Source organism: Eriocheir sinensis, chromosome 2, assembly GCF_024679095.1.
Source record: "Eriocheir sinensis breed Jianghai 21 chromosome 2, ASM2467909v1, whole genome shotgun sequence".
In the NCBI taxonomy this organism is placed as follows: domain Eukaryota; kingdom Metazoa; phylum Arthropoda; class Malacostraca; order Decapoda; family Varunidae; genus Eriocheir; species Eriocheir sinensis.
The window spans coordinates 15,215,130-15,241,170 of NC_066510.1; the positions used below are offsets into that span (position 1 = coordinate 15,215,130).

A 26,041-nucleotide genomic window follows, 5' to 3' on the forward strand; every position below is an offset into this window, starting at 1 on the left:
TTGAAGATACTTTAATGACAAGGAGAATAAGGAATGGACTTGGGCAGATCATTATCATGCGTAGAGCTGATAACAGATAGACAAGGAAATAACAGTGACAACCCAGAGATTATAGAAGTCATGGGATGCAGTGGACCGGGTGGAGAGATGAGAGTAATAAACCATTTGCTGGAGTAGGGTGAGGTAGAGTCATTAACAGAGAATTGTGGGTAAAGTTTTTTTTTTTTAATACAAGAAGTTGAAGATTGACGGTAAATGTTAAAAAGAAAAAGAAAAGAAAATAAAGGTTCTAAGTTGAAGTGAAAGTTTAGAAAATCAAGAATGCAGCTATAGTGAAGTTTTATTGATACAAAGGAATGATGAAAATGAAGGGTAAAAACTGTAAGTTGAAGGGAAAGTTAAAGATAATGAAGGCAAACCAAAGTTAAGTGAAGTTAAGTTAAAGATAATGAAGGCAAACCAAAGTTAAGTATCAATAGCCTACGTGTAGCCCATTACGCGATCTACTGCATGTATTGAAGGGAAAGTTAGGAAACTGACGGTCAAGGTTGTATAGCTGAAGGGAGGAAACCTAAGAAAATTAAGGGTAAAAAATGTTGAGTGAAGTTTTATTAATAAATTATGTATGGTAGTACGTATACTGTATTAAAAGGGAAGGTAAAGAAATTAACGTTCAAGGTTTTAAGTTGAAGGAAGGAAACCAAAGAAAACAGAGTAAGGAAAGTTGACTAAAGCGTTATTTAACACAACACACCATGATTATCATCCTTATTATCACCATTAAAGTAGTTAGTTAGTTAGAAATTGACGTTCAAGGTTCTAAGTTGAAGGAAGGAAACAAAAGAAAACTGAGAGTAAGGAAAGTTGACTAAAGCTTAATTTAACACAACACACCATGAATATCACCCTCATCATCCTTATTAACCTTACTATCACCATTAAAGTAGTTATTTAGTTAGTTCAGCGGGCGCCTGGCGGGACTCAGCTGTCAGTGACGTGGCGGAGGGACGCATGCGCGGCCGTCCTGGACGTGGCACTTCTGACCTGTCAACTTGTGCCTCGCCCCGGCTTTCCTGCCCTTAGAGGAGAGAACCGCACCCAGTAAGTCTATTTTGAAGCTCCAACAGTCGAGTTTTAACCACCATAACGATTAAATAAGCCCCAGGTGAGGGATAGTCAAGGGTCGTCATGGGTGTGTGGAAGACCTGCTGATTTGGAGGTTCCGTCTGCTGCCGATTCCTGACCTTATTTTCGGTGTTTTGATTGTATTTTCGTGTCCTGTTCTGTTTTTCATAGGTAATTACATTGTTTTATCTCCTTGTAAGGTGTATGGTACGTGTATGTAAGCCAACCCGGTAGCCAGTCTGTCACTAGTTATTGTTTTTCACATTACTTGTGCATCTGCCGTGGTTGACTTGACTCTCCTAGGTAATAACGTTGTTTTATCTCTTGGTAAGTCCGTGAAGTGTATGGTACGTGTATGTAAGGCAACCCGTTAGCCAGACTCACTCGTGTTTGTTTTTCTCACTACTTGGGCTTCTGCTGAGGTACTTTTTTTTTTATCATTGTCTGTGAGGATTATAGTGAGTCTTGTATTCCTAACTGCCTTTGGAATCGTTCGTTTTCGTGGTGTATTGAGGGATGCTTTTTTTTTTTTTGTGTGTGTGTGTGTGTGTGTGGCCAGCTGTCTCTTAGTGCCCCTCCCCCTCCCTCCTACCTGACAGCCCTCCATCTGTACCCCTTTAAAATAAATGAGAATAGTAAGACAGCTGTGGGAAGTAAGAGAAATATTAACTAAAGCATCAGAACCCAATACTTCAATCTAAAACCATTATTGAGTTGGATGTTACAACGCCTTATCACGAGACGTTTGACATGTGCCCCTTAGCTAGTACTGTTCTAGAATTTGTGGATTTACCATCTGTTGGTCAGGGATAAGCCTTATATTCATCTACATCTGTCATCTGTGCCACTTAGCTTTCACAACAGAAAAATGGGCATAAACTCTATTGCCAAGCTAGCATTGTTCTGGAGCTCAGGGATTTCCCATCTTTTAATCAGTGATAACGGTAGTCTTCTGTTGAAAACTATCGCTAATGCATGAAATTCATGCCATCAGTATTTTTGGGGAGACATCATGTATATATTCAGGTTCAGATATATATGTTAGTCAGTAAATACGCAGTAGATAGTAGCCAAGAATCAAACATGAGATGTGTTGTCCATAGTCTGTGATAGAGTTTAACATTCTATTCATCCCTCTGGTAACTGTTTCCACCACAAATTAATAGTTTCCGAGAATAAACAAGTGTTCAATCTATATTAGCAGCAATTTATTACTAGTTTGGTGGAAATATGTCACTAGTCTTGGCAATGATGAGTTACAATCCTTAAGGTTAAGATGGGGTTCTGTTAGTTTTAGAAAATGTGGCATGGCAGGGCATAACCTGGTGGTGGTCTGCTGTCAACTTAAATTGGGTGTAGTTCAGGAGTTTTACCACAGCCCTGGTCATTGTTAGCCAGTTCAGCTTCAGTAACAGACGGAACCTGCTAGAACCTTTAATGATTTATCTCTTGGTTAGTCCGTGAGGTGTGTGGTACTGTTTGACATTTAAACTATGAAAAATGGTACCGGTAATTAAATGAAAATATATACGGTAAAAGAATAGAAAATATTAAAAGTAAAGATGAAGGTAAATTTAGGGGCACACGCTAAACTGCGCATGGCCTTGGTGCTCATCTCCATCTCATTGTCCTTTGAGCCTGTGGTGGGTAATAATCCTTTACCCTTAGACATGGCAAGAGTGACATTGAGGTTGTGAAAGATTGCCTTCCTCAGATGTCTCAAGGTGTCTATTTACTGACTATCCTGAAAGGGAAGATGAACAGCTGGGTAGGCTGGATGCTAATGTGGCTAATAAAGTATGCTATTCAATGACAACTGGATCTTATTGTTTCCCATCCAATCAAATTAATTTCACTGATAAAAGAAGTTTAATATTTCTTGAAGTAGTAGATTCAAAAGATACAAGTTTTTACTTGTTTGTGAAACTTATTTCTGGTTGTTTATTGCAGGGAGGGTGAGGGAGCAATGCTGCCAGCTCAGGGCCCAAGACCTGTGGCCCCATCACCCATGCAAGGTATGTAAAGACTTCAAGTTTTGTTTGGCACTACACTATGATGCACACTGAAACTATAGTACCATGGTCCTTGTAAATCAATAGGGGTCCCATGTCTCGTACACTTTCAAGAAGTCTGTTAAATGATTAAATTCTATTTAGTCATAATTCTAATGGCCATATTAGGAGGACTGTATTATAGGTGAGTGTCCATTAGACCTCGAAATATTTAAAGAAATCAGAATAATTGTAATATGTATTGATAAATACTGTAGTTCATTCAGTGTATGTGTTTGTTTACCTAATTGTGATAAACAGAGAGGAACTTTGTGTTTGCACATCTGTATGTTTGATGAGAAATTTATGTTCAGTAATGATATCTATCTATATAAAATAGTATACAAATATTATGAAGACTGACTTTTGTATAGTTGGCCCTTAGTGATATTTCCCATGTTGTGAAATGGGTTGCATATGATGCAATGTTTCCAGCCCTAGTTCTTAAAAAAAAGGGTAAATCTTAAGAATAGTGGCTCCTAGCGGGTGCACATTTAGGGCACGGTGTGGTGGTAATTACAACATTTCTAGCATGTACAATGGGGTTTTGACAAGCGGACAGGCATGTTTATGTCACAAGGGGTGTATTTTTCCGCGCGGGCTCTTCCCTTTCTTCACCCCAGGGCTTGCAGTCTCATCGCCCATCGACTTAAAAGAAATCATGAGGTCAGCGTGAAAAAATACACCCCTTGTGACATAAACACGCCTGTCCACTTGTCAAAACCCTGTTGTACATGCTAGAAATGTTGTAATTACCACCACACCATGCCCTAAATGCGCACCCGCTAGGAGCCGCTATTCTTAAGATTTACCAAAAAAAGGCTAAATCGCAAAACATTATAATCAGTAAAATGTCATGAAATACAATAGAAGCTAAAAAGTTATGTTTTTTCAGGTGCTTTTTTCATGTTTGAACTATGGTGGAGTGATGTCATCATTGTTTTTTTTACTTCATTTGGAGATGCACTCTAGTACTTCACCTCACTTTCACTATCCCTAGCATACTCCAGGCTGTCAGATGAATGAGGAGGTTGAGCTGTTTTAACCCATAAACTGTGCAATTAAGATTCGGGAATAGCTCCTGGGTGCGCAATAAATGGCAAAACAATAACCTGCTGGAAAACAATTTTTAGTATTACAACACCCAAGAGAGACATGTTGAGCACCAAATAGTGCAAAAAAAATTAATAATAATTCACCTAATGTGGCAATGATGGCGGGATAAAGGTTGCGGATATGAGGCGACTTTGGGAGCGCTGGTAGTGACGGGGTAGATAGGACGGTGGCAGAAGGAAGATGACACATAGCACAGTCATGTCTGAACATTCTCTTGCCACTAATTATTCATTCCAGTTACAACAAACAAAATATATCACAGGAAACATCACTTTGTCAATTTCGATAATCAACCTCTTGCACATCATTATCAAGAGGCCAGTCATTAGTCACACCAGCAATATTCTTGTCAAAGTTTTATGAATGTCTGGCACAAAATCCGATCCATCAGACCAGACGAATGGAGTACACGTTATCTCGTGTCTCTGAGGCTCCTGTTCTTCCTCTGCCTCCCCCTCCTCTCCACACCAGCTGACACCCCTCCCTCACTCAGTTCATTAGCTGAGTCTTCTCTTATACCCCCACTGTTGTTTTCCTCATCTTTCTGCCACTCTGAATCATCGGACAGTGATGATGGTGTTAGTGAGTGACTAGGCTAGCTAGTAACTTTCCGCACTGTTGGAGAGGCAGCGTGTCTGTGACCTTGAGTGCCAGAGGCATGCTCACGCTTGCCACGTTTCCTCAGACCAGCTGAATCTGATGGTTGAATGTAATCTGAATCACTGTTTTTTTCAAATTTGTCTACTACAATCTTTCTCTTTACCAATACTTTCTTTTTACCCCCTCCCATGGCTCCCCCTCGGTCACAACCGCAGGAGCTATATGAGACTGGTTGGCATCAGTAGATGACATAATTCTACTCTCCATGGCTGCTAAAGAGCAACTAATATGATGATGGTGACTACATGGTGCGAAAGAGGGATGATGTTGCCACACGAGGTTCATTGGAATATACTTTGGCATCGTGGGAAATATAAATAGTCACCTTGGAACATGTGTCATCTTAAGATGTCTGGCGCAGTCTAACTCATAGCATCTTGAGATGTCTGGCGCAGTTTACAGGTTAAGATCTTGAAGACAACAATATAAGATGCTTATGTTTCTGTAACTTGATGTTTTCTGCTGCATATTACAACTGGGTTTCAAGTTATATTGCTCTTATGGACAGAGGGAAGGCAGCAGCACTTGGTAATAAACTAAAAAGTAGGCTTTATGATGATCACATTCTCTCTTTGACCAATACTTCCACTCCAGGTGGAATGAAACCAGGGATGGGTCCTATGAGACCCCCTGGACCAGCCCCCCCGATGACTAGCATGAGTCAGCAGTTTGGGGGTATGAGTCTGGGCCCCCCTTCAGGACCTGGTCAGGTGAGTTCTCCATAGCCACCACCAAGGGCACGGTGGAAAAAAAAACATTAAAAAAATAATAATAATTTGATATATATTACCTATGTATTATTCAAAGAATCAGTGTTGAAGAATCTGACTCCTAACTGTTGGTGGGAATCAATGATGGGAAAAGTTTCTACTGATGCACTACAGGTTGTGAAGGGTTTTTAGACTGCTTGTGCATCCAGTGCAAGTGTGGAGATAAAATTTTCTAGATTTGGACTAGTTCATTCAAAGATTAGAAATTAGTTAGGTGTAGAAAAAGCAGCAAAGCTTGTTTTATATAAAGTTCTGAACAAAGATATAGAAATGGAAGATGATGATCATGCCAAGTAAACTAGTAAGAACTATGATTTTGGCAACTTTATTCAGCAGGTTTTTATTCATACCAACTACCAAGATTGTAAAATTAGTGGTTAATATGACCTCTTCTTAAGGAAAGAACTTAGAAGAGACAATTTTATTATTTTTCTAGTACTGAGAAACTTAATTTATTTATTTATTTATTTTTTTGGAAAGGACTAATATTTTTATTTCAAATATCGTACATTTTCTCAATGGAAACAAATTTACAGCGAGTCATTCCTTTGCTAAAAGCCTAAAATGTTAAAAAAATTCTCCTATGTTGAATATTATAATGTTTGAAGTCATAAAATAAATATCATATGACACTAAAATAATGATATATTACCTATTACCCTGAAATTCCATGAACCACATTCAAAGTTTAAAATTTAATGACCGATATTGAGAAAAAAAAACACCAATCCACCCTGACCAAGGGAAATATTCATTCTGAAATAGTTTTGTGCTGTGATGGTGCTGACATACTTTATTACAGCTGTTTCAGTGTGGGTACAACTGCACTAATGCTGTAATATTTATTTATTTCAGATGAAGCCTCCACAAGGCCCAGTCTCCAATGGCTATCCATACAGTGACCTTCAGAATGGTCCTCCCTCTGGTCCACCTTCTGGCCCTCCTCCTGGTCCTTCCCCAGGTCCACCTCCTGGCCCTCCCACAAGACCCCAATCAGGCCCTCCCATAAGGCCTGGCCAGCCTGGAGCAGGACCTCACCCTCCACCTTCTTCCACCCCTGGCCAAAATCCCACACCCCCTGCACCTATGGTGAAGTCCCAGGCATCACAGGGACAGCATCCTATGCCAGCACCTCCAGGGCAAAATCCTCCTCCTTCATACATGACAGGAGGGCCTCCTAGTCAGTCAGGTCCTTCAGGACCATCTGGCTTCCCCCAGTCTTCAATGGCAGGACCTACAAGTCAGGCCAACATGCCTCCATCTGTGGGAGGTCCTCCTAGCCAACCAAGCTTTCCTCCATCTGGAATGGCTGGCCCCCCAAGCCAACCAGGTTTCCCTCCCTCTTCTATGGCAGGTCCCCCAAACCAACCAAACTTTCCTCCCTCATCTATGGCAGGCCCCCCAAGCCAACCGGGCTTCCCTCCCTCATCTATGGCAGGTCCCCCAAGCCAGCCAGGCTTTCCTCCCTCTTCTATGGCAGGGGGACTGCCAGGTCATCCCAGCTTCCCCCCTTCCTCAGTGGCAAGTGGTCCTCCAGGTCAGCCTGGATCTCAAGGACAGCCTGGTGTTCCTTCTTCAGCAGCTGGCCCTGCAGGCTACCCTCAGCCTGGAGCTCCAGGTCAGCCACAGTCCCCAAGACCAGGAATGCCACTGGGACCGGGAATGCCACCAGGACCGGGAATGCCTCCAGGACCAGGAATGCCACTAAGACCAGGAATGCAACCAGGACCAGGCATGCCTCTAAGACCGGGAATGCCTCCAGGCCCAGGAATGCCTCCAGGACCAGGAATGCCAAGACCAGGAATGGCACCACAACCAGGGATGTCCCCACAACCAGGAATGCCACCACAACCAGGAATGCCACCACAACCAGGAATGCCACCACAACATGGGATGCCTCCACAACCAGGGATGCCTCCACAACCAGGGATGCCTCCACAACCAGGGATGCCTCCACAACCAGGGATGCCTCCACAACCAGGGATGCCTCCACAACCAGGGATGCCACCACAACCAGGGATGCCACCACAACCAGGAATGCCACCACAACCAGGAATGCCACCACAACCAGGAATGCCACCACAGCAAGGGATGCCTCAAAGACCAGGCATGATGCCACCAGGACCATCCCAGTCTGGAATGCCTCAAAGACCTGTCATGCCACCAGGACCAGGTGGCCCCCCTGGTCCAAGTGCATCACAGCCCAGTAAGCCAGGCATGCCCCCAGGCCAGGGTGGTGCCCCAGTCAATGGCATGGGTGGCAGCATGCAAAACAGGTACCCTGGGACAGGGGGAGTGAGTGGGCCCCAATACTCTCAAGGCCAAAGTCGTCGCCTGAATCCAGATGATATGCCCAGCCCCCTGCAAGTAATGGAGGAAGACAGACAGTGCCGCAGCGGAGAGTTCATCACCAACATGAAGGGTCAGGTGCCGCCACTTGTGACGACAGAATTCACAGTCAGAGATGGCGGCAATGCTTCACCACACCACCTGCGTTCCACCATGTACAGTGTCCCCCACACCCCAGAAATGATGAAGCAGACTCATGTCCCATTTGCCCTGGTGATCAGTCCCATGGCCGAATCACCAAATTCAGATAACCCCCTTTATGTCGGCACCAGTCTAGAGAGTGGTCCTGTCAGATGCAATCGCTGCAAGGCTTACATGAGTCCTCTGATGCAGTTCATGGATGGCGGCCGCAAGTAAGTAGCTCCTAGTGAGTTTGTGTAGCAGTATTAGCATTAGTTGGTAGGATAGGATGATCAAGGTAGGAGTAGTAATGGTGATGTAAATAGAAGTAAATTTATTCTTAATATTGAAAAAGGATATACTAGTCAGGGACAATGATGGGAGAGAAGTGATTGTATGTGATCTGTATAAGATTGCTTCTTCTAAGTGTAAATATCCTTCAGCGTTTTAATAAAACTTCATGTCAGGCTGATTCAGGTTTGCTAATGAAAGCTGTAGGGTAAAATCTAGTAGTGTAAAAGTTTTAAAATCAATGCTTAATAGCAATCACTGTGTTAATGGATTGATGTGACTTGCAGGTACCAGTGTAAGCTGTGTCGAGGTATTGTTGAGGTGCCAAAGGAATACTTCTGTCACATGGATGGCCAGGGATCCCGGGCAGACAAGTTCCAGCGGCCAGAGTTGTGCTGTGGTTCCTATGAGTTTATGGCCACTCCAGAGTACTGTAGGGTAGGTCACTGCATTGAAGTGTGCAACATTTTTGAAAATGGAAAAAAGTAGAAAACCAACTTATTGTTGAATATTTAAAGTGTATTTTATCTGTCTATAGCTCTGATACTGTCTCCACCAGGAACTCTTTAAGAGAATAACTGACAAAATTTCCAATTTCTCATATTCAATCACTCACCTGTACTTCAACCTTTCTTGTGCATTTCATAGCCCCATCAGATCATCTGACATAGATTTCCCAGCTACCCCATGCCCTTCTATATGACTTTCTGCACACTTTTTCCCAGAGTTACCATTCCATTGCCACTTCCATCACTGCAGATCAGTTTTTATAGTCTTGCATCGTTCAGCCTGTCATATATCCAGTCTTATTTTGATTAGTCACCTTCTGGGTTGTCCTTGCATGCCTTAATCACTAGACACTGTTGTTGAATACTCAACTTACCATATGAACATAGTTACCATACCTTGCTCTGTATGCCATACTTACCACACTCTACTTCTAATGATTTACTGAATGTACGTTTAAATTGATTGGATCTATGCTTTCCAGGAGAAGTTGCTGCCCAAGGAGCCAGCCTTCATTTTTGTGATAGAGATGAGTCAGCTGATGATGCAGCGTGGGGTGATTCCTCTCCTGTGCCAGAACATGAAGGACGTCCTGGAGCAGCTGCCCCGTGACTGTATCAATGGCACCCGCTCACCACACTCCACCATGCGTGTTGGCTTCATCACCTACCAGTCTGACGTGCATTTTTACAAGATGGATGGCCAGGCGCCAGAAATGTGTGTTGTGTGTGACCGTGAGGACATGTTTGTGCCAGTGCCTAGCGGGGTGCTGTGTGACCCCCGTGAGGCTGCCCAAAACATTGAAAAGCTAATGGAAAGCATCCCAGATAATTTTAAAGGCACCCGGGAAACCTCTGGAGCCCTGGCATGTGCAATCAAAGCCGGCATGGAGGCCCTCAAGGCTTCAGGCCGGGTGGGGAAACTGTTTGTGTTCCACTCCTCCCTGCCAATGGGTGGAAATGGGAGCCTCAAGATGAGGGAGGACAGAAAGGTACTGGGAACCGAGAGAGAAAAGAATGTGCTAAACCCTCAGGGCTCTTTCTATAACAACCTTGGCCAAGACCTCGTGGCAGCTGGATGCTCTGTTGACTTTTATGTGTTCAACGATGCTTACGTAGACCTAGCCACAGTCGGCCAAGTGCCTCGACTCTCTGGCGGTCAGTGTTACAAGTACACTTTCTTCCAATCCAACAAAGATGGCCCAAGACTTCTGCAAGACTTGAAGCTCAATGTTGGCCGAGACATTGCCTTTGATGCTGTGATGAGGGTGCGCACTTCTCAGGGGGTGAGGCCGGTCGAGTTCTTTGGGCATTTCTTCATGTCAAATACAACAGATGTGGAGCTAGCCAGCATTGACTCTAGCAAAGCCATTGCCATTGAAGTGAAGCATGATGATAAGCTAACAGAGGAGGATGGGGTTTACATCCAGGCAGCGCTGCTATACACTTCATGTGGTGGTCAGAGACGTTTACGCATCCTCAATATTGCACTCACCATATGTAACCAGATGGCAGACCTTTTCAAGAATTGTGAATTGGACACACTAATGAACTTCTTTGGTAAGCAGTCTGTTGTAAGACTGCTGGAAGGCAATCCCAAACAGGTAAGGCTGAATTTATGGACATAATTGCTATTTCTCATAATGCATGTGGTATTAAAATTTTGTTCATCCAACTTCATAAAATTATCTGCTCGCATTCCTTCCTTCCTTACAGGTGAAGGAGAACCTGGTTGCACGAACAGCAAACATCCTTGCTTGTTACCGCAAGAATTGTGCTTCACCATCGTCTGCTGGTCAGCTCATTTTGCCTGAGGCAATGAAACTCTTGCCACTTTACATCAATTGTCTGAACAAGAGTGATGCCATCAGTGGAGGTCAGGATCTGGCATGCGATGAGCGTTCGTGGCAAATGTACCTCCTCTCCACTGCTACTGTGGATGCCTCAGTGGTCTACTTCTACCCCAGATTACTGCCACTCTCTGATGTGGACCCACAGGTGAGCAAAAATATAATAAAAATGTACATACTATGATATTGCACTGTAGGAATATATTGTTCACAGAATGTCTTCTAAATTATTTCAGAAATCCTTAGCTAGAGGTTACCCTCAAGACCCTCCACATGCATTGATATTTTCCTTCATGAACCTCGTTAAATCAAAGCAAATTTCATACAACTTTTGATGCTTGAGCTTTGAGATTGTTTTAGATTTTTGTGTACAAAATGCACCTTTACACAAAAAAAATAGAAACAGATTACCTTTTAATCCCACAATTTGAGTACTATATAGAAAGTAAAAATTAAGTTCTATGTGGGTCCTGTTAACCCCCACCTCTCACCTACACACCATGACCATGCACTTTACCCTCAGAGCACTGGGCTGCCTGCTGCACTGCGCACATCCTACGACAAGCTGCATCCAGAGGGAGTCTTTCTATTGGAGAATGGTATACAGATGTTTGTGTGGGTAGGATCCAACACCTCTTCATCATGGCTAATGGATGTGTTTGGTGTGGCTGCCCCACATCAACTGGACCCAGTCATGGCCGAACTGCCAGAGATTGACAACCCCCACTCCCGACGCGTCAGGGATATTGTATCCACCGTCCGGGCGCAGAGGAAACGACATGTCAGGGTGAGTGTTCTTATGCTTCTTTATTGTGCCTTGGAGGTAGCTGAGTGATGTAGCAATGACCTTTATGTATGATTATATGTCATATTACCAAGATTTCCCGTCTCATACCTTTGTTTCTTTTGTGGCACAGATGTTTGTCGTCCCTCAACAAGGCAAGCATGAGATGGTGATGAGGAACTTCCTGGTGGAAGACAAAGGGATGTATGGCACTCCAAGTTATGTTGACTTTCTATGCCACGTACACAAGGAAATACGTGCACTGCTCTCTTGAGAAACGTGGCAGCACTACCCATGGGCCGCCTCCAACACCTCTTCTTCCTCAAGCATTGTTGGACCAATACCTTATGATGCCTCATCCACACAGCCTTCCTACCCTTCTGCTCCCCAAAACTCATCAACCTCATCCTCTGTTGTATCTTCCATTTCCTCTCCAAGTAACTTAAGTGCTGCAGTGACTGCTAGTAATACCCCTTACCATCGTACACGTCAGCTCCCTTACCCACTCCTTGAACCCAGCTCCCAAGATACTAAAAATGCATGTAGAACCAGCATTACATATCCCAAAGTGGCTTCTACATTGAAAAACTGGCACTAGGAGGTTGTCAGTGCTTGTTGGATGGGTCTTCTATATATGTCAATCGTAATCACCTGACAGACTTGCAGGGATTTGTTGGGGGCAAAGTTCATAACCAGTTGGAATAGGTTGTCTTCAGAAGAGCTGGTATGTACAGTGCTAACATGGGTACTGCTGCTGTTACTGTTGTTACTCTGGTTGATTTTTGTAATACATGCTCAGATACTTCAAGAGATCACACTACATTAATTAATTTGTAATTTTAATGTTTATTTTCTGTATTCTGCCTTTTATTTGCAAAGTGCAGTCTTTAAAACTCAAGACACCTTCCAGTCTAAACATTGGACATGCTACCTGTCCTAAGCTGAAGGAGTTAAATAAACAGCTTAATCAAAGTCTGTTATATAGAGATTTTTGATACAATGAGTAGAACAACAATCTTGTGACTTTCAATACATGGATGAGTTTATTTTTTATGCAAACTATTACTTAAAGCCTTTCACTTTTCAACTAGAAATGTGATGAACAATTATTTTCCTTGTAATTACATATATATTGTTTACTTGTATCATACATTTTTAGAGGAAAATTATATTTGCTTCCTCTGGAATCAATGAAATTATGGGGGTTGGATGAAAATTTAATGTAATTAATAGAATTTTTAGGGCCTATATTTTGAGGATGGATGCAATGTTACTCGTTATGTTAATAAAGTACTTGTTTAACATGATTCCTTCATCTCCTCTAATCAAAGCTCTATCATTACATCTTTCACTCTGTGAAAGAGGTTAAAATACCATTAATACAGTACACCCTCACTTTTAACAGACTATTTTGAGGGAAGGGGTTGACAGGATCCAAACTTTTTGCATTTAATGAACTTTGTTCGTTATAAGCTGAAAGTTAGCTATATTTGGCCATATCTGTTTATAATTAAACTTGACTAGTTGTGCAGTGCCTGGTCGACTTTGTTTCCACAGCTGCCGACCAATGTGCATGTATGAGTTTGACTGGCCCACCACCGAACTGAACCCCACACTTACTGAACTTGTTCAATAATCCCCACTTATACAAGACTGGCCCCAAAAGTTTGTTAAACAAAATTCATTATATTGAGATCTGTAAAAATGAGGGTTAGCTGTATAGAAACCTATGTATTGTTGACTTAAATCTATGCTCAAATGGAGATACCGTTTTGGGGGTGGAGATCCAATAACATTCAGGCGACAGGACCTCCTGCACCCTCTAGGAACTCTGGGTGGTGGTGATCCTGTACCACATGCAGCGTGTTTGTGTTATGAGTTTTCTACCTCTCGGTGTCTGAAAAATAAAGCTTGTCAGGAGGAAAAAGTTCCTTTTCCTGAAATGTAGGTACATCAATCTTATGCACAGTTCTTGATGTCCTGTCCTCTCTTAAAACTCACAACGAGCTAGGCTGAACAGTATTTCCTAGTTCTTCATTATTAATTCTTTATCTACACCAACACAACCATCCCACCACATGTTTCATGCCGAGATTTTTCTCTCTTTTCTACTACTACTGGTTCCACACGTCCTCTACGTGTATCGAAACACATGAGAAATTAATCAAGACAAGGAGAGGTTTTTGCCGGCTGCCCGGGAAGCCAAAGAGGTACCACGCTCACTGAGTGGGTTATGGGAGGCTCGCCCATCAGGCCTAGTCACCACACTACACGGCTTTCCCCCCTATGTAGATTAATTTCTGTGTGTTGAGACCTTAGACAGTGACCCCTTATCAGTGCACTACTCCACAATGTCCCTTTTGAGACACCTCCAATATTCCTATTTTCTACGAACCTCGGAGAGCATGGGCCATCACTTTACCTGTTACCCACTTGGGGAGACTCAACAGAATCGCAGGAGAGGATGCCCACCGCTATGCCACCAGTTTAATGCTGAGATTTTTCTTTTTTACTACACTCCCAGTCCCACACGTCCTCTGCATGTATCGAAACACGAGGAAGTAATCAAAACAAGGAGAAGGTTTTGCCGGCTGCCCGGGATTGAACCCACGACCAGCATGATGGGAGAGCCACTACTTTACCAGTCGGCCAAAGAGGTACCCCGCTCGCTGAGTGGGTTATGGGAAGCTTACCCATCAGGCCTAGTCGCCGCACTACACATTTATTCTACAACCATATCATTCCAGCTTACTATACATTATCTGTTTTGGCAAGGTCACTCACCATAGCTTAGTCCTGATGGCTCCACGTCCCCTGGCAGGGTGGGGTAGCTCCAAGTGGGAGCTCTTACCTACCTATCTGCTAAGCTACCCAACCCACTAGGAACTAAGCTATCATGAGTGGCCTTCCTCCCATACCCAGGCTTTCCATTTACACTCATACACCCTCTTTATAAATTCAATGTTCTGCATCCTCCTTCCTTTCCAAAACTGCCTCAATTAAATATATTCCATTCATTCCAACACTGCCTTAAAGTCCAGACCACACCACCTCTTATAAATGTAATAACCAACCCCTTCCTGTCTATCAGTCAATATACTCTTCAGCAGGTCATCTCCATTACAAGCATCCTATCCTGCTACAATTCATCCCATTCCAATATTTCTGAGTCATAGGTCAAGGCTGGCATAATTCCTATTCCCCAATCCCATTTCCACCTCCATGCTCACATTTATGAAAGGTGAGAATCCCCGTAACTAGATAACCAAGACAGTGTAGCTTTTCTAGGTTTACGAGAAAGCACCATCTCTAGCTGAGCAGCCGTTGTAAGCTGGAATGGAACTCACAAACTCTTGATTGCCAGCCAAGCATTAAACCTGGTCCCTGCTCACATTTATATATCCTGTGCTTCTCTCAATGAGCCCCCCCAAAACCTGCCTACTTTTCACTGCTCTCTCTCTTGCTTTTTCATGGTCCCAGATGGCATTGTTCCTCGACATATGAACTTCTACAGCTTCTCCCTTCCTAAGACTGCCTCTTGTTTTATTTGGCCTAAATCATTTAAATCAATCAAATTAAATCAGTTTCCTCTCTGACCAATGTATCATTCCTGTAGTAGACAGTCAGTGTTCTTCCCCTAAACCTATCAACAGTGGTGTTCCTCAGGGCTCTGTTCTATCTCCCACTCTCTTTCTGTTGTTCATTGATGATCTTTGCAAAACGAACTGTCCTATCCATTCTTATGCCGATGACTCTACTCTGCATTACTCAACTTCATTTAATAGAAGGACAACTCAACAGGAACCAGACGATTCCAGACTGGAGGCTGCAGAACGCTTAACCTCAGACATTACTATCATTTCCGATTGGGGCAAGAAGAACCTGGTGTCCTTCAACGCCTCAAAAACTCAATTTCTTTACCTATCAACTCGACACAATCTTCCAAATACCTATCCCCTATTCTTCAACAACACTCAGCTGTCACCTTCTCCTACACTAAACATTCTCGGTCTATCCTTAACTCAAAATCTCAACTGGAAACTTCATTTCTCCTCTCTCGCTAAATCAGCTTCCTCAAGGTTGGGCGTTCTCTGTCATGATACTAAATAATTAAGAAAACCTTCACTTTCACATTCCTTCTCCAAGTTATGATTACAATTACTCTTTGCATCTAACATTTGGCCAACAGGATAGTATAATCTACAAAGTTTTAGGAAATTGGTTCCAGATCTGGATTTCAACTAGACATGTGTGTAATGTTCTGGATGTAAGAGGCTCTTTTCATACAATGTAATCTTTCTGGCAGTATTATATGATTTTAGAACAATTCAGGAAATCATAACCTGCCTGGATCAAGGAAGCAATTAAGTAATTATCTTTACCAAACATGTCTGCTCCCTACCTGCACTTTGGACACATGTAGAAGATGGTCTGGCCCTCATCTGCTGAGCGCAGCTGCATGGTGGTGTAGGACATTCCCATGTGGCCACACTTACTGCACTCTCGGTGAGGATCCCTCTGACCTTGCTCATCCTCCTCTTCTCCCTCGGGCACCTTTTTGGAGGAGGAGTACACTCCTAAAGGGTTAAACTGGTAGGTGGTGGTGGTGGTTTGTCCTAGCAACACTAGAAGGACAAAATGGACATTAGGTATGAAGCTATCGTACTAGGCAGTGTGCCTTCACTGGCTTGATAATCACCAATGACTACATTTCTTGCAAAGACAAACTGGGGAGTTATAAAGGCCATGTGATCATTCTCCAGTGCTCTAGGCAAGGATGGTCTCAAGTATGGACCTCTACATTATCTAATAAAAATAACAGGCAGATAGCAAAATGGAATGCTGAAGTTGTAACAGAATTAACATATATAAAAGAGCCAATGAAAGTTCTTACCCTGAATAGATATACTGAAGTCACAAACTTTGCACTTGATGGCCTGACCACTTGTTGGCAGTGCTAAAATTGCTCCACACGATGGACAGAAGTCTGGTTCCATTATGAACATTTGTTCCAGGCTCATATTGTCTGCCATGACTGCAAGCTTGATCCTCAGCTTTAGATAGATACTGTATACCCCTCAACTGTTGAATGCAGAGGTGACCAGCAGATCCCTGAGTGGTCTGCGTCTTCTTGAAACTATGTATCTGAAAGATTAAAGATGCCATCTACATTGTTTTCATATGTTGTTACGTGCATGCCCCCAACATTACCTTCACACTCAGCAGCTGCAAGCGGCTGTCAAGTGTCTGGCTGTCAACCACTAAACCGTATTGTCTTGCTATGAATGGTGGTGGGGAAATATGAAGTGACTCCCTATGATGACCTCACCTCTTAAGACATGCCAGCCATTATATCGATACCAAGGGTTCTCTTATCATGTGGCTGGCACGCCGCTGAAGGGTGGAATTTAATGGGTAGTGTTACAATTCAACTGAAGGATGTGGAAAAAGCACTAAAAGGTATAAAGAATGGAAAAGCAGGCGGAGCGGATGGAGTGCTCGGTGAATTTATAAAATATGGAGGACAAAGACTCAAACATATCCTGCATGAAATGTTCCAAATAATACTGGAGGAAGGTGTGATCCCACAAGACTGGAAAAGAAGCAGAGTAACACTGATTCACAAAGGAGGAGGGAAACCTAAGGAGGAAATAGAAAATTACAGGCCCATTTCAGTCATGAACATCATGGCAAAGATATTTGGAAAATTCTTGAATGAAAAGCTGAAAATGTGGGCAGAGGAATCCAAGGCGTGGGGAGAAGAACAGAGTGGATTCAGAAAAGGAGGAGGAGGGCTGGAAAATGTGTTGGTTCTTAAGGAAATAATAAACAGAAATAAGAAGCAAGGAAAAGAGCTGTACCTGATATTTATAGACATTGAAAAGGCGTATGACACAGTGGACAGAAGCAAGCTAATGAAATTGTTAAAGCACATTGGAATAGATTGCAAAGTGGCAGAGGTGATAAAGGAGATGTACAATGAAAATATGGTAAAATTCACTTTGGGAGACACCACCACGGACTGGATGGAGAACAATGTTGGAGTGAGACAGGGATGTGTGATGTCACCAACATTGTTTAACTTTTATGTAGAACTCCTAGTGAAAATCAGAAAATCAGAAAAAGGAGTAGGAGTAGGAGACAGAAAACTTGGGTGCTTAGCTTACGCAGATGACATTGTACTCATGGCAGAAGGAGCTACTGAGGATTACCAACAAGTATGGGAGGGAGTGGAAGATGAAATTCAGTGCCAGGAAATGTAAGGCCATAGAATTTAACAACAATGCCAATAGCCAGTGGGTTCTGGGAAACATCATAATAGAGGGAGTGGAGAAGTACACATACTTGGGATTGGAAGTCAGCAAAGGAGTAGGAGGAGAGAAACAAAGGAAAATAAACGAAGGAAAAGCCAGGAGGATGGTGGGCATGATCATGAACGCAGGCAGCAGGACTATTAATAAATACGAGGTAGGCAGGAGTATGTGGAAGGGGATAGCGGTGCCATACTGCCTGTACGGGACAGAAATAACAGAGTACAGGGAAGGTGACCTGGCAAGATTAGAAAAGGTGCAGAACACCATGGGCAGATGGGGACTGGGTGCTCCTAGATGCACAGCTGTAGAGGCCTTAAGGGGAGAAATGGGATGGAGTACATTTAAGGAGAGAATTATAAAGGGCAAGATGGGATTCATGAAGAAAATCGAAGGACTAAGTGAAGAAAGATGGGTAAAAAAAGGTGATAACAGAAGACAGAACAACATCCTCATGGAAAAAAGAAATAGCTACATGGAAGAGGAGAGAAAATCTTGAAAATGAGTGGAACAGAATGAGGGTTAAGGACATCAAGAAATGCATTGCCACCAATGGCCTGGAAAAATGGCAAGCAGGAGCAGCAGAAAAGTCGACTTTAAAATGGTACAAGAGAAAACAAAAGCCTGAAAGAGAAAATTGGTACCGGGGAGACTGGGGGAGTAAGCTGCTGTTCAAGGCAAGGTCTGGAACTCTAGAAGTAAAGGGGAGCAGCAGAGACGAGCAGGACCAAAACTGCAGCTTGTGTATAGGGGAAGAGGAAACAATAGAGCACCTGATAGTGGCCTGTGACAGGTATGAAGAGGAGAGGCAAAGGCTATTGGCATCAGTAGTGGAAATTATTGGGGAAGAGGAGTGGCATAGCAGACTGGAGGAGGAAGACGGAGAAGTACCGTGTTAGGACTATATGGCAGTAAGGAGGAAGCAGTGAAATTAATACCTCACACAAAAATTTTCTTGACATGTGTTTGGGAAAAAAGATCTGAGCAGTAAAAGTGGAGTGAAAAGTGTACTAGTGGAAAATAGCAAAGCACATAGGCAAGTAAATCAGGAAACGAAAAGGACAGAACACCTAAGTTTCAGGATGAAGTGCTTAAGAAAGTGATGTATACTGAAAAGTGTGTAGAAGTGAAAAAGAAGAAAAGAGGAACGAAAGAAGGACCTAAGAAGCAATACAAAGCGGCACAGATCAAAAGAAGAAGAAGAAGAAGAATTAAAGGCGGCCACGGCGCTGTCAAGAAACACAGGCACTATAAATTTCTTGGCTCTTGTCGCTACTTACCTACTAATCCTGAGTTTCTAAGGCCGATAAGCATCCCACTATTTTCTTGCACTAATATCTCTTGTTGGGAATGGGTGGACAATCTCGTAGCTGCAGGAAACCCGAAAGATAATAAAGAAGGCCGAGTAGGAGGTTGATTTGCCACTTCTTCTTCTTCGGTAGCCCTCTAACGCTTTGTATCACTTCTTATGTCTTTACAACTTCATCATTTCCTTTGTATTCTTTAGTCATTTATCTCTCTTTTCCAGCTAAGATTGTTTCCACGCGGCTCATTATTATATTTTCAGTTGACAGGGCGAAGTTGCTTAATATATAAAAAAAAAAAAACTTCCTATGATTGATTGACTATGATACAATTTGAATTTTCTTAAATGGGTCTTTTTATTAATGCTAGTAATATATTTTTTGGACAGCGGAATCCATAATAACAATATAGAGGAAAACTCGCTCATGAAATATTACAACTGGAAAAACTACAGGTAATAAAGGTGATAATAAAGGTGGTAATAATGAAAGTAAACAGGTGATAGATGCAGTAGTAATAACAATAAATAGATAAGAAAGGTGATGAATAAGTAATAAACAGGTACTAGAGGGCTGGCATCTGGCAACACTGAACCCAAACAAAACAAAACGTTGCTGAGGATTATGTTGAAAAAAATATTATTAGCCCACCAGCCTCCCCCTCCCAGACCCTGAAAAGCTATTATACCGAGGAAGGAAGTCCACCACCGTGAGGCTTTGCTGTGAACTGGTGGTGAGGTGCAAAGTGCAGACCTTTCAGAGTTTCAGAGCAATATCGTGGGAGTGACTTGATGAAACCCCCAAACCAATAGAGTCCCGCCAAGCAATGGCTATTTTTGGAGGTAAAGATATATGTATTAAGTATGTAAGGAAGTCTGAATATATACAGTTGGCAAGGAAATTGTGCCGCCCTGCACCTGCTTTACAAAATTTGTGTGAACTTACCTGATTAATTAGTTACCTAATGAACAAAATGAAATACTCATAGGTACTCATCTTTAAGGTTTGGCAGGCTTGACTCATGAGAAAAAATTAAAAGAAGCTCTGCACTATAAATTACACATTTCCATTGCCGAGACAGAGTAGCCTCATTCAGTAAATGTATTATCTTAATCATAGCTTGACTTACCGTAGAGCTTTTGTAGTATGTTAATTGTTAAAACTGTAAGAATAATTTCCGTTAATGAGTAAGAAAGTTACATTGAATTTATCTCCCTCACTAGGACTGCAACCAAGTCTCTGCCATGATGACATTGTGCTATTGAGCCCTTCAAGACAAATGGCTGAAAGAAGAAAAAGTTAGAAAGGAGCAAGCAGGAACAGAAGACAACTAGAAAGAAGAATAAACCCAGCAAATGTGAACAACAATTGATAGAATTTAGTGTCACTTAAGGCCAACAGCAGAGATGTCGGTGGTGATCGAGACTACAATTGGGGACGTGACAGTGGACCTGCACATGAAGGCCAGACCCAGGAGTGAGTACATGGATGGCTCTATTCATGCCTGCCCACCCTCTCTTTCTCTCCTCAGATCCTCAATTTTGAAGCTCTTATCATTGCCAAAAGAGGCTACCCATAGGAGTGTGAGCCTAATAGAACATGATTGATGTAACTAAATCTAATTTGAATTAAGGGAGAATCTTGGACACTGGTGTGACTTCAGCGCTGTGAAATAGAATGTATCATGGGCTTTTGCTTATCTGGGAACACCCATTCCATCCTGTAATGTATCCAATGTGAATATAATTTTACTGTTTTGAATATGAGTAATTGGATTAAAATTTTCTTGTGTTTCAGCATGTATGAATTTCTTGAAGTTATGCAAGATGAAGTACTACAACTTCTGCCTGCTCTTCAGTGTTCAGCGAAACTTCATTGCTCAAATGGGTGATCCATCATCTTCAGGACGAGGAGGTGAGATGTATGTATGAATGAATCATATTAAAAGGGAAAGCATATTAGCATATCTAGTCCATGTAAATCATGGAAGCTTTTGACTAAAGTCAAAACTGACTGTATGCATTAATTAGTCTGAGGTTTCGGACAGATCTTAGTATTTTATTTGTTATCAGATAATTTTGAGTGCAGTGATAAGGACATGTCTCTTTTTGAGTGGATGGAAATTTGTCTGCTATATACTGATGGGACCTGTTATTTATATCCCTCTAGGTGAGAGCATATTCCAAAAGATGTATGGAGAGCAGGCCAAGTTCTACGAAGGGGAGAAGCTACCAATCATGAAGCACACACAGCTTGGAACAGTCTCCATGGTGTCTTGTGGCAGTCACTTGTAAGTTCATTTCCACTTATTTGGATTTGGCACCATTGTTTTATGATGTTGAACATAATTTTACAGATGAAATATTTTCATGCCTGTATCTGGTGTTTCTATTAAAATTGATATCATGTTTTATTTCTTTTAGGTTTGGGTCACAGTTCTTCATCACTCTTGGAGAAGACTTGGACTCCCTGGATTCCGAGCACCTTGTGTTTGGCCAGGTGGTGGAGGGGTTGGATGTCATCAACAAACTCAACCAAACCCTGACAGATGAAAAGTACCGTCCCTACCAAGACATCCGCATTTCTCACACTGTGGTGCTGGATGATCCCTACCCAGACCCAAAGGAACTTGTATTTCCAGCAGAGAGTCCAAAGCCTACGAAGGCTGTCTTTGAATCAGATTACATCGCTGCAGATGAGACCATTGATGACACTGAAGGAAAGTCTTTGACAGAGATCCAGGAAGAAATTGAGGAGAAGGAAGCCAAGGCCAGAGCCACCATCTTGGAAATGGTTGGAGACTTGCCAGCTTCTGATACGGCACCTCCAGAAAATGTTTTGTTTGTGTGTAAGCTTAACCCAGTTACTACATCGGAGGACTTGGAGATCATCTTTAGTAGATTTGGGAAGATTAACTCCTGTGAAGTGATACGCGACCGAGTGACCAACAATTCCCTTCAGTATGCCTTCATTGAGTTTGCTGAGACCAAGTCGTGTGAGGATGCCTACTTCAAGATGGACAATGTGCTCATAGATGACCGCAGGATTCATGTCGACTTCAGTCAGTCTGTATCCAAAATCAAGTGGCGAGGAAAGGGGAAAGGAGTTGAGTATTTTGATGATGATGGTAAGAAAGTGGATGAGAGAAAGGGGAAGGCAAGATTTGAACATAACCGGGATCAAAACAATAGCAACAGTGGCTTGAGGGGGAGAAACCAAGAACCAATGCAAGCTCACCAGTTCCAGGGGAGGAGGCCGTATGCTGCTAAGCGTCATGACCCCTATGAACGAGACCAGAGGCATGGCCACCACAGGTCTGATCACAGAAATGGCTCCAGCAGGAATTACCATGATGAGAGTTACACTCAAAGAAATGAAAACACTGCCAGGAAGACAGAAAGGAATGAGAGAAATTCTCCAGGCAAACGTGGATTTGATGACCTGGAAGAAGAGATCTCTATGAAGGACGACACATCAAGGGAGAAAATGCTGAAACACTTAAAGAAGTCTCTGAAGAAGAAGAAAAAGAAGTCCAAGAAGTACTCAAGTGACAGTGACAGCTCAGTGGAAGAAAAAAAAAAGAAAAAGAAAAGAAAAAAAAGCTCCAGTGATAGTGACACTTCAACAGAAAAAGCAAAGAAGAAAAAGAGGAAAAAGAAAGTTAATGATAGCAATGATTCAGATTCTCAACGAAAGAAAAAAAAGAAAAAGAAGAAGAAAAGCAAGCGACATAGTTCCACTTCAGAAAGCTCAGATTGATGAAATTTTCAATATTAGCTCAAAGGTAAGTTTTTATGATCACAACCTTGAAGTGTGGTTAATTTAACATTCATCATTTTGTTACTGTTCACAATCTCCAACATTGCCACTATTTACATTTTTTGTAGTAGCTACGGTACTTTCGGTGAGTGAATATTTTTGCTCACTGAATATGTTTGATTGAAATAATTACTTTGCCAACAATAGTGTTTTTTATCCCATTGTTTTAAGTGTAAAGCAAAATATGTCCTTGAAGAAAACATACCCATATACATACAGTGCAGATGGTCACTTCTTTCCTTACAGAATAACACTCAAATGTAACCAACCTACTTCAAAGTTGACCAAAGGATAACCCTGGGTCTTGAGATAATTTAGAATAAGGTGTAAAATTAACTACTGATACGTGTAACTTGTCGAGTCATGGTATTACCTTTGGTGGTGATGTTTGCATGACTACAAATCTTAAGTTTTCATCCTTGCAACAGCTTTGAAGTCCATCACTACTGGGACCATGGACAGACAGCAACATCTGGGTTGGAAATTTTCCTTCAGGTTTTCCTAGTTAAGAAAAATTCTTAAAAGAATTATCAGCTATGTAGCATGTAATGTTGCCACCCATCAAGACTTGAATCCAGGTCTGTAGTATACCAATGAGGAATGGTATTAGAAATATATAAATAAATAGAGGAATTGATTAGTTTAAAAATTTGTTAGTCTTTTCAGGAAAATTTAACTTCAGGAATTGAAATTCTACTCGTTACTCCCTGGGCAAGTCATAAATTAAATGAGAAGACAGAATGATACAGCACATCACAAATTTAGTTACCAAAAATGTGATTCATGTGGTATTTAGATGAGCATAAAAAAATAACTTTTTAAGTTTTAAGAAAGTTGCTGGATAAATGTCAATTAAGAGTTAAGACCATATTTAGATCCCATGAGGGGTCATTCAAATATGTAATGGAAGTGGGGTGGGGGTATTAGGCTTGGTGTTAATGTTACCTGGGGGGGAGGGGGTAATAACTCAGTGTTGCATACCACATTATCACAATAGAATGGTAGAAAAATTTCCTGCATTTATCTGTTAATCACTGAGGTGAAGGTAACAATGTCGTTAATAAAAGATGACCCTTCTCAGGAACAGAAGTAACCATTTATTGAAAATAACATAAAATCTTGAGGGGTAAAGGAGGCAGGTATGGTTAGTACTGGTGTTGCATAATATTTAGGGGGTGGCTGGGGGAGTGTTACAGAGCGTCGCAGGGGATGGGGAGGGTGGTACATTTTGGCGGAAAAATGCTTTACATAATGTCTGAACACCCTTATTTTCTATAAAAGTATTCTTGCACAATTAAAGTTTTCCTGATACATCACATCCTCATATACTTAGCACTCAATGGTGAACCTTTGTTGTTAATAGTTCCTGAGGTCCACAGAGCTGCGGGGATGCTGCTACGGGAGACTACTCAGGTGATAAAAGACCTTTAAGGGGGAGCAGTACAACTACAGAATGGTATGAATAAATTAAATAATTATTGCCATGGGAAGCTATAGCTTCTAGAGGAGTGATACAAACAAACTGGATATAACAGAACAATATATGAATGGATGCAGCAAGGAAAGTCTTAAGGCAAACGTTGTGCTAGGCTTAGTTTCTATTGTATGTAAAGGATGTAAAATTCAGCTGTGCTCTGCCTACTGAACAACTGTGATATGCTTCTATATCAGTTTCAAAGATATAGCTTCACTATAGCATTTTATTTGGGCACTATGATCACTTAAGTTTTCAAGCTGAAACATGAATTAATGGTTTGTTTGGTGATTAGTAGGAAATATTATATATATTGAATAGCAAGGGAAGAGTATATAGTACAAGTGGCCAATGTTAATATAATTAAGAATGCGATGTTAGTCACCATGTAGGACGGATAAAATGTTTGTCAACAAGTTATTTGAATGTGACCAATAATCTTCCACAAGTTATGTGGCCATAATAACTTTACAACTCACAAAATTTGCATCTGCCTGCCTAATTACCCAGTCCTTAGAACACCAAAAGTATTGCAAGTACAGAAGTTTCCTGCAACTCCAACTACAGCATTAACTTGTATGTGGTATACATTTCCAAATAATGTTAATTTCATCAACTACAGATTTACCAGCCATGGTGATTAGGACTAATCCCTGCAGCTGGCAGGAGAGTACTTAAAATTTAAGGGAATGCCAAACTCACCTTAAATACATAACAAGATGAAGAGATACTTCTCAACATCTCAGGTGTGGGGTAGATGAGTGTCACCTGTAACCTTGTAATGCAATATGATAGCATGTAGTCACCTCTCGATTAACACGAGTTTAAATAATGCGTTTTTGATTTAACACAAGTTGATGTTTAAGGAGATACGTTTAACTAACGCGATATGTTCGATTTAACACGAGTTTCGTCGATGACGTCACCGCGCAGAGACGCTGTCTTTCTCCTCAGTTTGAAGCTAGCCAGCACTGTGAGTGGAACATTTCTCTGGAATACTTACACTGCATTTTGACCTCTACTATGGCACCCAGGCGTCCTTCCACCTCCTCACAGGGGGTGGAAGGACGGGGGGAGGAGGGAGGAGGGAGAGTGGGGTGAGGATTTGGCAAACGACGATGACGACCAGTGACACATCAACAAAGTGATGGTGAGTGTGAGGACGTGTTTTTGTTGTGTCAGTGATTTACAAATGTAATGTAGCAATTCATTCTTTAGAAAACTTTAACTTAAAGGAGTTATCTTTGCCATCAATAGCATGGGTAATCAAAGGAAAAGGAAGGAGGCAAGTGAGGCGGAGTGGCAGAGGTGAAGGGAGCGGCTGTTGACGGGAGCGCGGGGTGAGGAGGGACGGTGGCCAACGCAGGTGAAGAACAAATTTAAATAAAATGAGAACGTGTGTTTTTATTGTTTCCATGACCTACTAATGTATTAATAATGTCTTTTTTTAAGGTTAGAGTAACAAAATCCCCAAAATAGGCAGACTTTCCCAGTGTCCAGGAACATAACCC

At 41.9% G+C, this 26,041-nt stretch overlaps 3 protein-coding genes across 5 annotated transcripts; 2 read left to right on the forward strand and 1 right to left on the reverse strand.

Moving 5' to 3' along the window:
* Positions 1 to 935: 935 nt before the first annotated feature.
* Positions 936 to 12,924, forward strand: LOC126999877 (protein transport protein Sec24C-like). Of its 2 annotated transcripts, none has more exons than XM_050862998.1 (9): positions 936 to 1,101; positions 3,076 to 3,140; positions 5,547 to 5,662; positions 6,578 to 8,424; positions 8,770 to 8,920; positions 9,474 to 10,592; positions 10,705 to 10,986; positions 11,362 to 11,625; positions 11,756 to 12,924. In XM_050862998.1, exons 2-9 carry the CDS (start codon positions 3,092 to 3,094, stop codon positions 11,894 to 11,896), a joined length of 3,969 nt encoding a protein of 1,322 aa, XP_050718955.1. In that variant the 5' UTR covers positions 936 to 1,101; positions 3,076 to 3,091; the 3' UTR covers positions 11,897 to 12,924. The 2 variants fall into 2 exon arrangements, with proteins under 2 accessions (XP_050718955.1, XP_050718965.1); XM_050863008.1 differs by lacking the exon at positions 936 to 1,101 and adding an exon at positions 1,176 to 1,296.
* LOC126999920 (DNA-directed RNA polymerase I subunit RPA12-like) lies at positions 12,590 to 19,412 on the reverse strand. Its single transcript, XM_050863083.1, has 4 exons — positions 19,214 to 19,412; positions 16,517 to 16,767; positions 16,025 to 16,247; positions 12,590 to 13,519 (listed from the first exon to the last, which is right to left on the reverse strand). The coding sequence occupies exons 2-4, from the start codon at positions 16,653 to 16,655 to the stop codon at positions 13,495 to 13,497; spliced, it is 387 nt and encodes a 128-aa protein (XP_050719040.1). The 5' UTR covers positions 16,656 to 16,767; positions 19,214 to 19,412; the 3' UTR covers positions 12,590 to 13,494.
* Positions 19,413 to 19,762: 350 nt separating this feature from the next.
* LOC126999890 (peptidyl-prolyl cis-trans isomerase sig-7-like) lies at positions 19,763 to 25,931 on the forward strand. Of its 2 annotated transcripts, XM_050863019.1 has the most exons (6): positions 19,763 to 20,079; positions 20,461 to 20,713; positions 21,035 to 21,151; positions 21,407 to 21,527; positions 21,661 to 23,021; positions 24,436 to 25,931. In XM_050863019.1, the coding sequence occupies exons 2-5, from the start codon at positions 20,644 to 20,646 to the stop codon at positions 22,994 to 22,996; spliced, it is 1,644 nt and encodes a 547-aa protein (XP_050718976.1). In that variant the 5' UTR covers positions 19,763 to 20,079; positions 20,461 to 20,643; the 3' UTR covers positions 22,997 to 23,021; positions 24,436 to 25,931. The 2 variants fall into 2 exon arrangements, with proteins under 2 accessions (XP_050718976.1, XP_050718985.1); XM_050863028.1 differs by lacking the exons at positions 19,763 to 20,079; positions 20,461 to 20,713; positions 24,436 to 25,931 and having other exon boundaries at positions 21,035 to 21,158; positions 21,661 to 23,200.
* Positions 25,932 to 26,041: the final 110 nt, after the last annotated feature.

Bases quoted from the DNA above. Each gene is read 5' to 3' on its own strand.
- LOC126999877 (XM_050862998.1), top strand. From the start codon at position 3,092: ATGCTGCCAGCTCAGGGCCCAAGACCTGTGGCCCCATCACCCATGCAA. The intron at 8,921-9,473 runs GTAGGTCACTGC...TATGCTTTCCAG, and splicing joins CCACTCCAGAGTACTGTAGG to GAGAAGTTGCTGCCCAAGGA. The intron at 10,987-11,361 runs GTGAGCAAAAAT...CTTTACCCTCAG, and splicing joins TCTCTGATGTGGACCCACAG to AGCACTGGGCTGCCTGCTGC.
- LOC126999890 (XM_050863019.1), top strand. From the start codon at position 20,644: ATGTCGGTGGTGATCGAGACTACAATTGGGGACGTGACAGTGGACCTG. The intron at 20,714-21,034 runs GTGAGTACATGG...CTTGTGTTTCAG, and splicing joins CATGAAGGCCAGACCCAGGA to CATGTATGAATTTCTTGAAG. The intron at 21,528-21,660 runs GTAAGTTCATTT...TATTTCTTTTAG, and splicing joins GTGTCTTGTGGCAGTCACTT to GTTTGGGTCACAGTTCTTCA.
- LOC126999920 (XM_050863083.1), bottom strand. From the start codon at position 16,655: ATGGCAGACAATATGAGCCTGGAACAAATGTTCATAATGGAACCAGAC. The intron at 16,248-16,516 runs GTAAGAACTTTC...TTGTCCTTCTAG, and splicing joins CTTCAGTATATCTATTCAGG to TGTTGCTAGGACAAACCACC. The intron at 13,520-16,024 runs GTAGGGAGCAGA...TTTATTTTTCAG, and splicing joins TACATGTGTCCAAAGTGCAG to ACACCGAGAGGTAGAAAACT.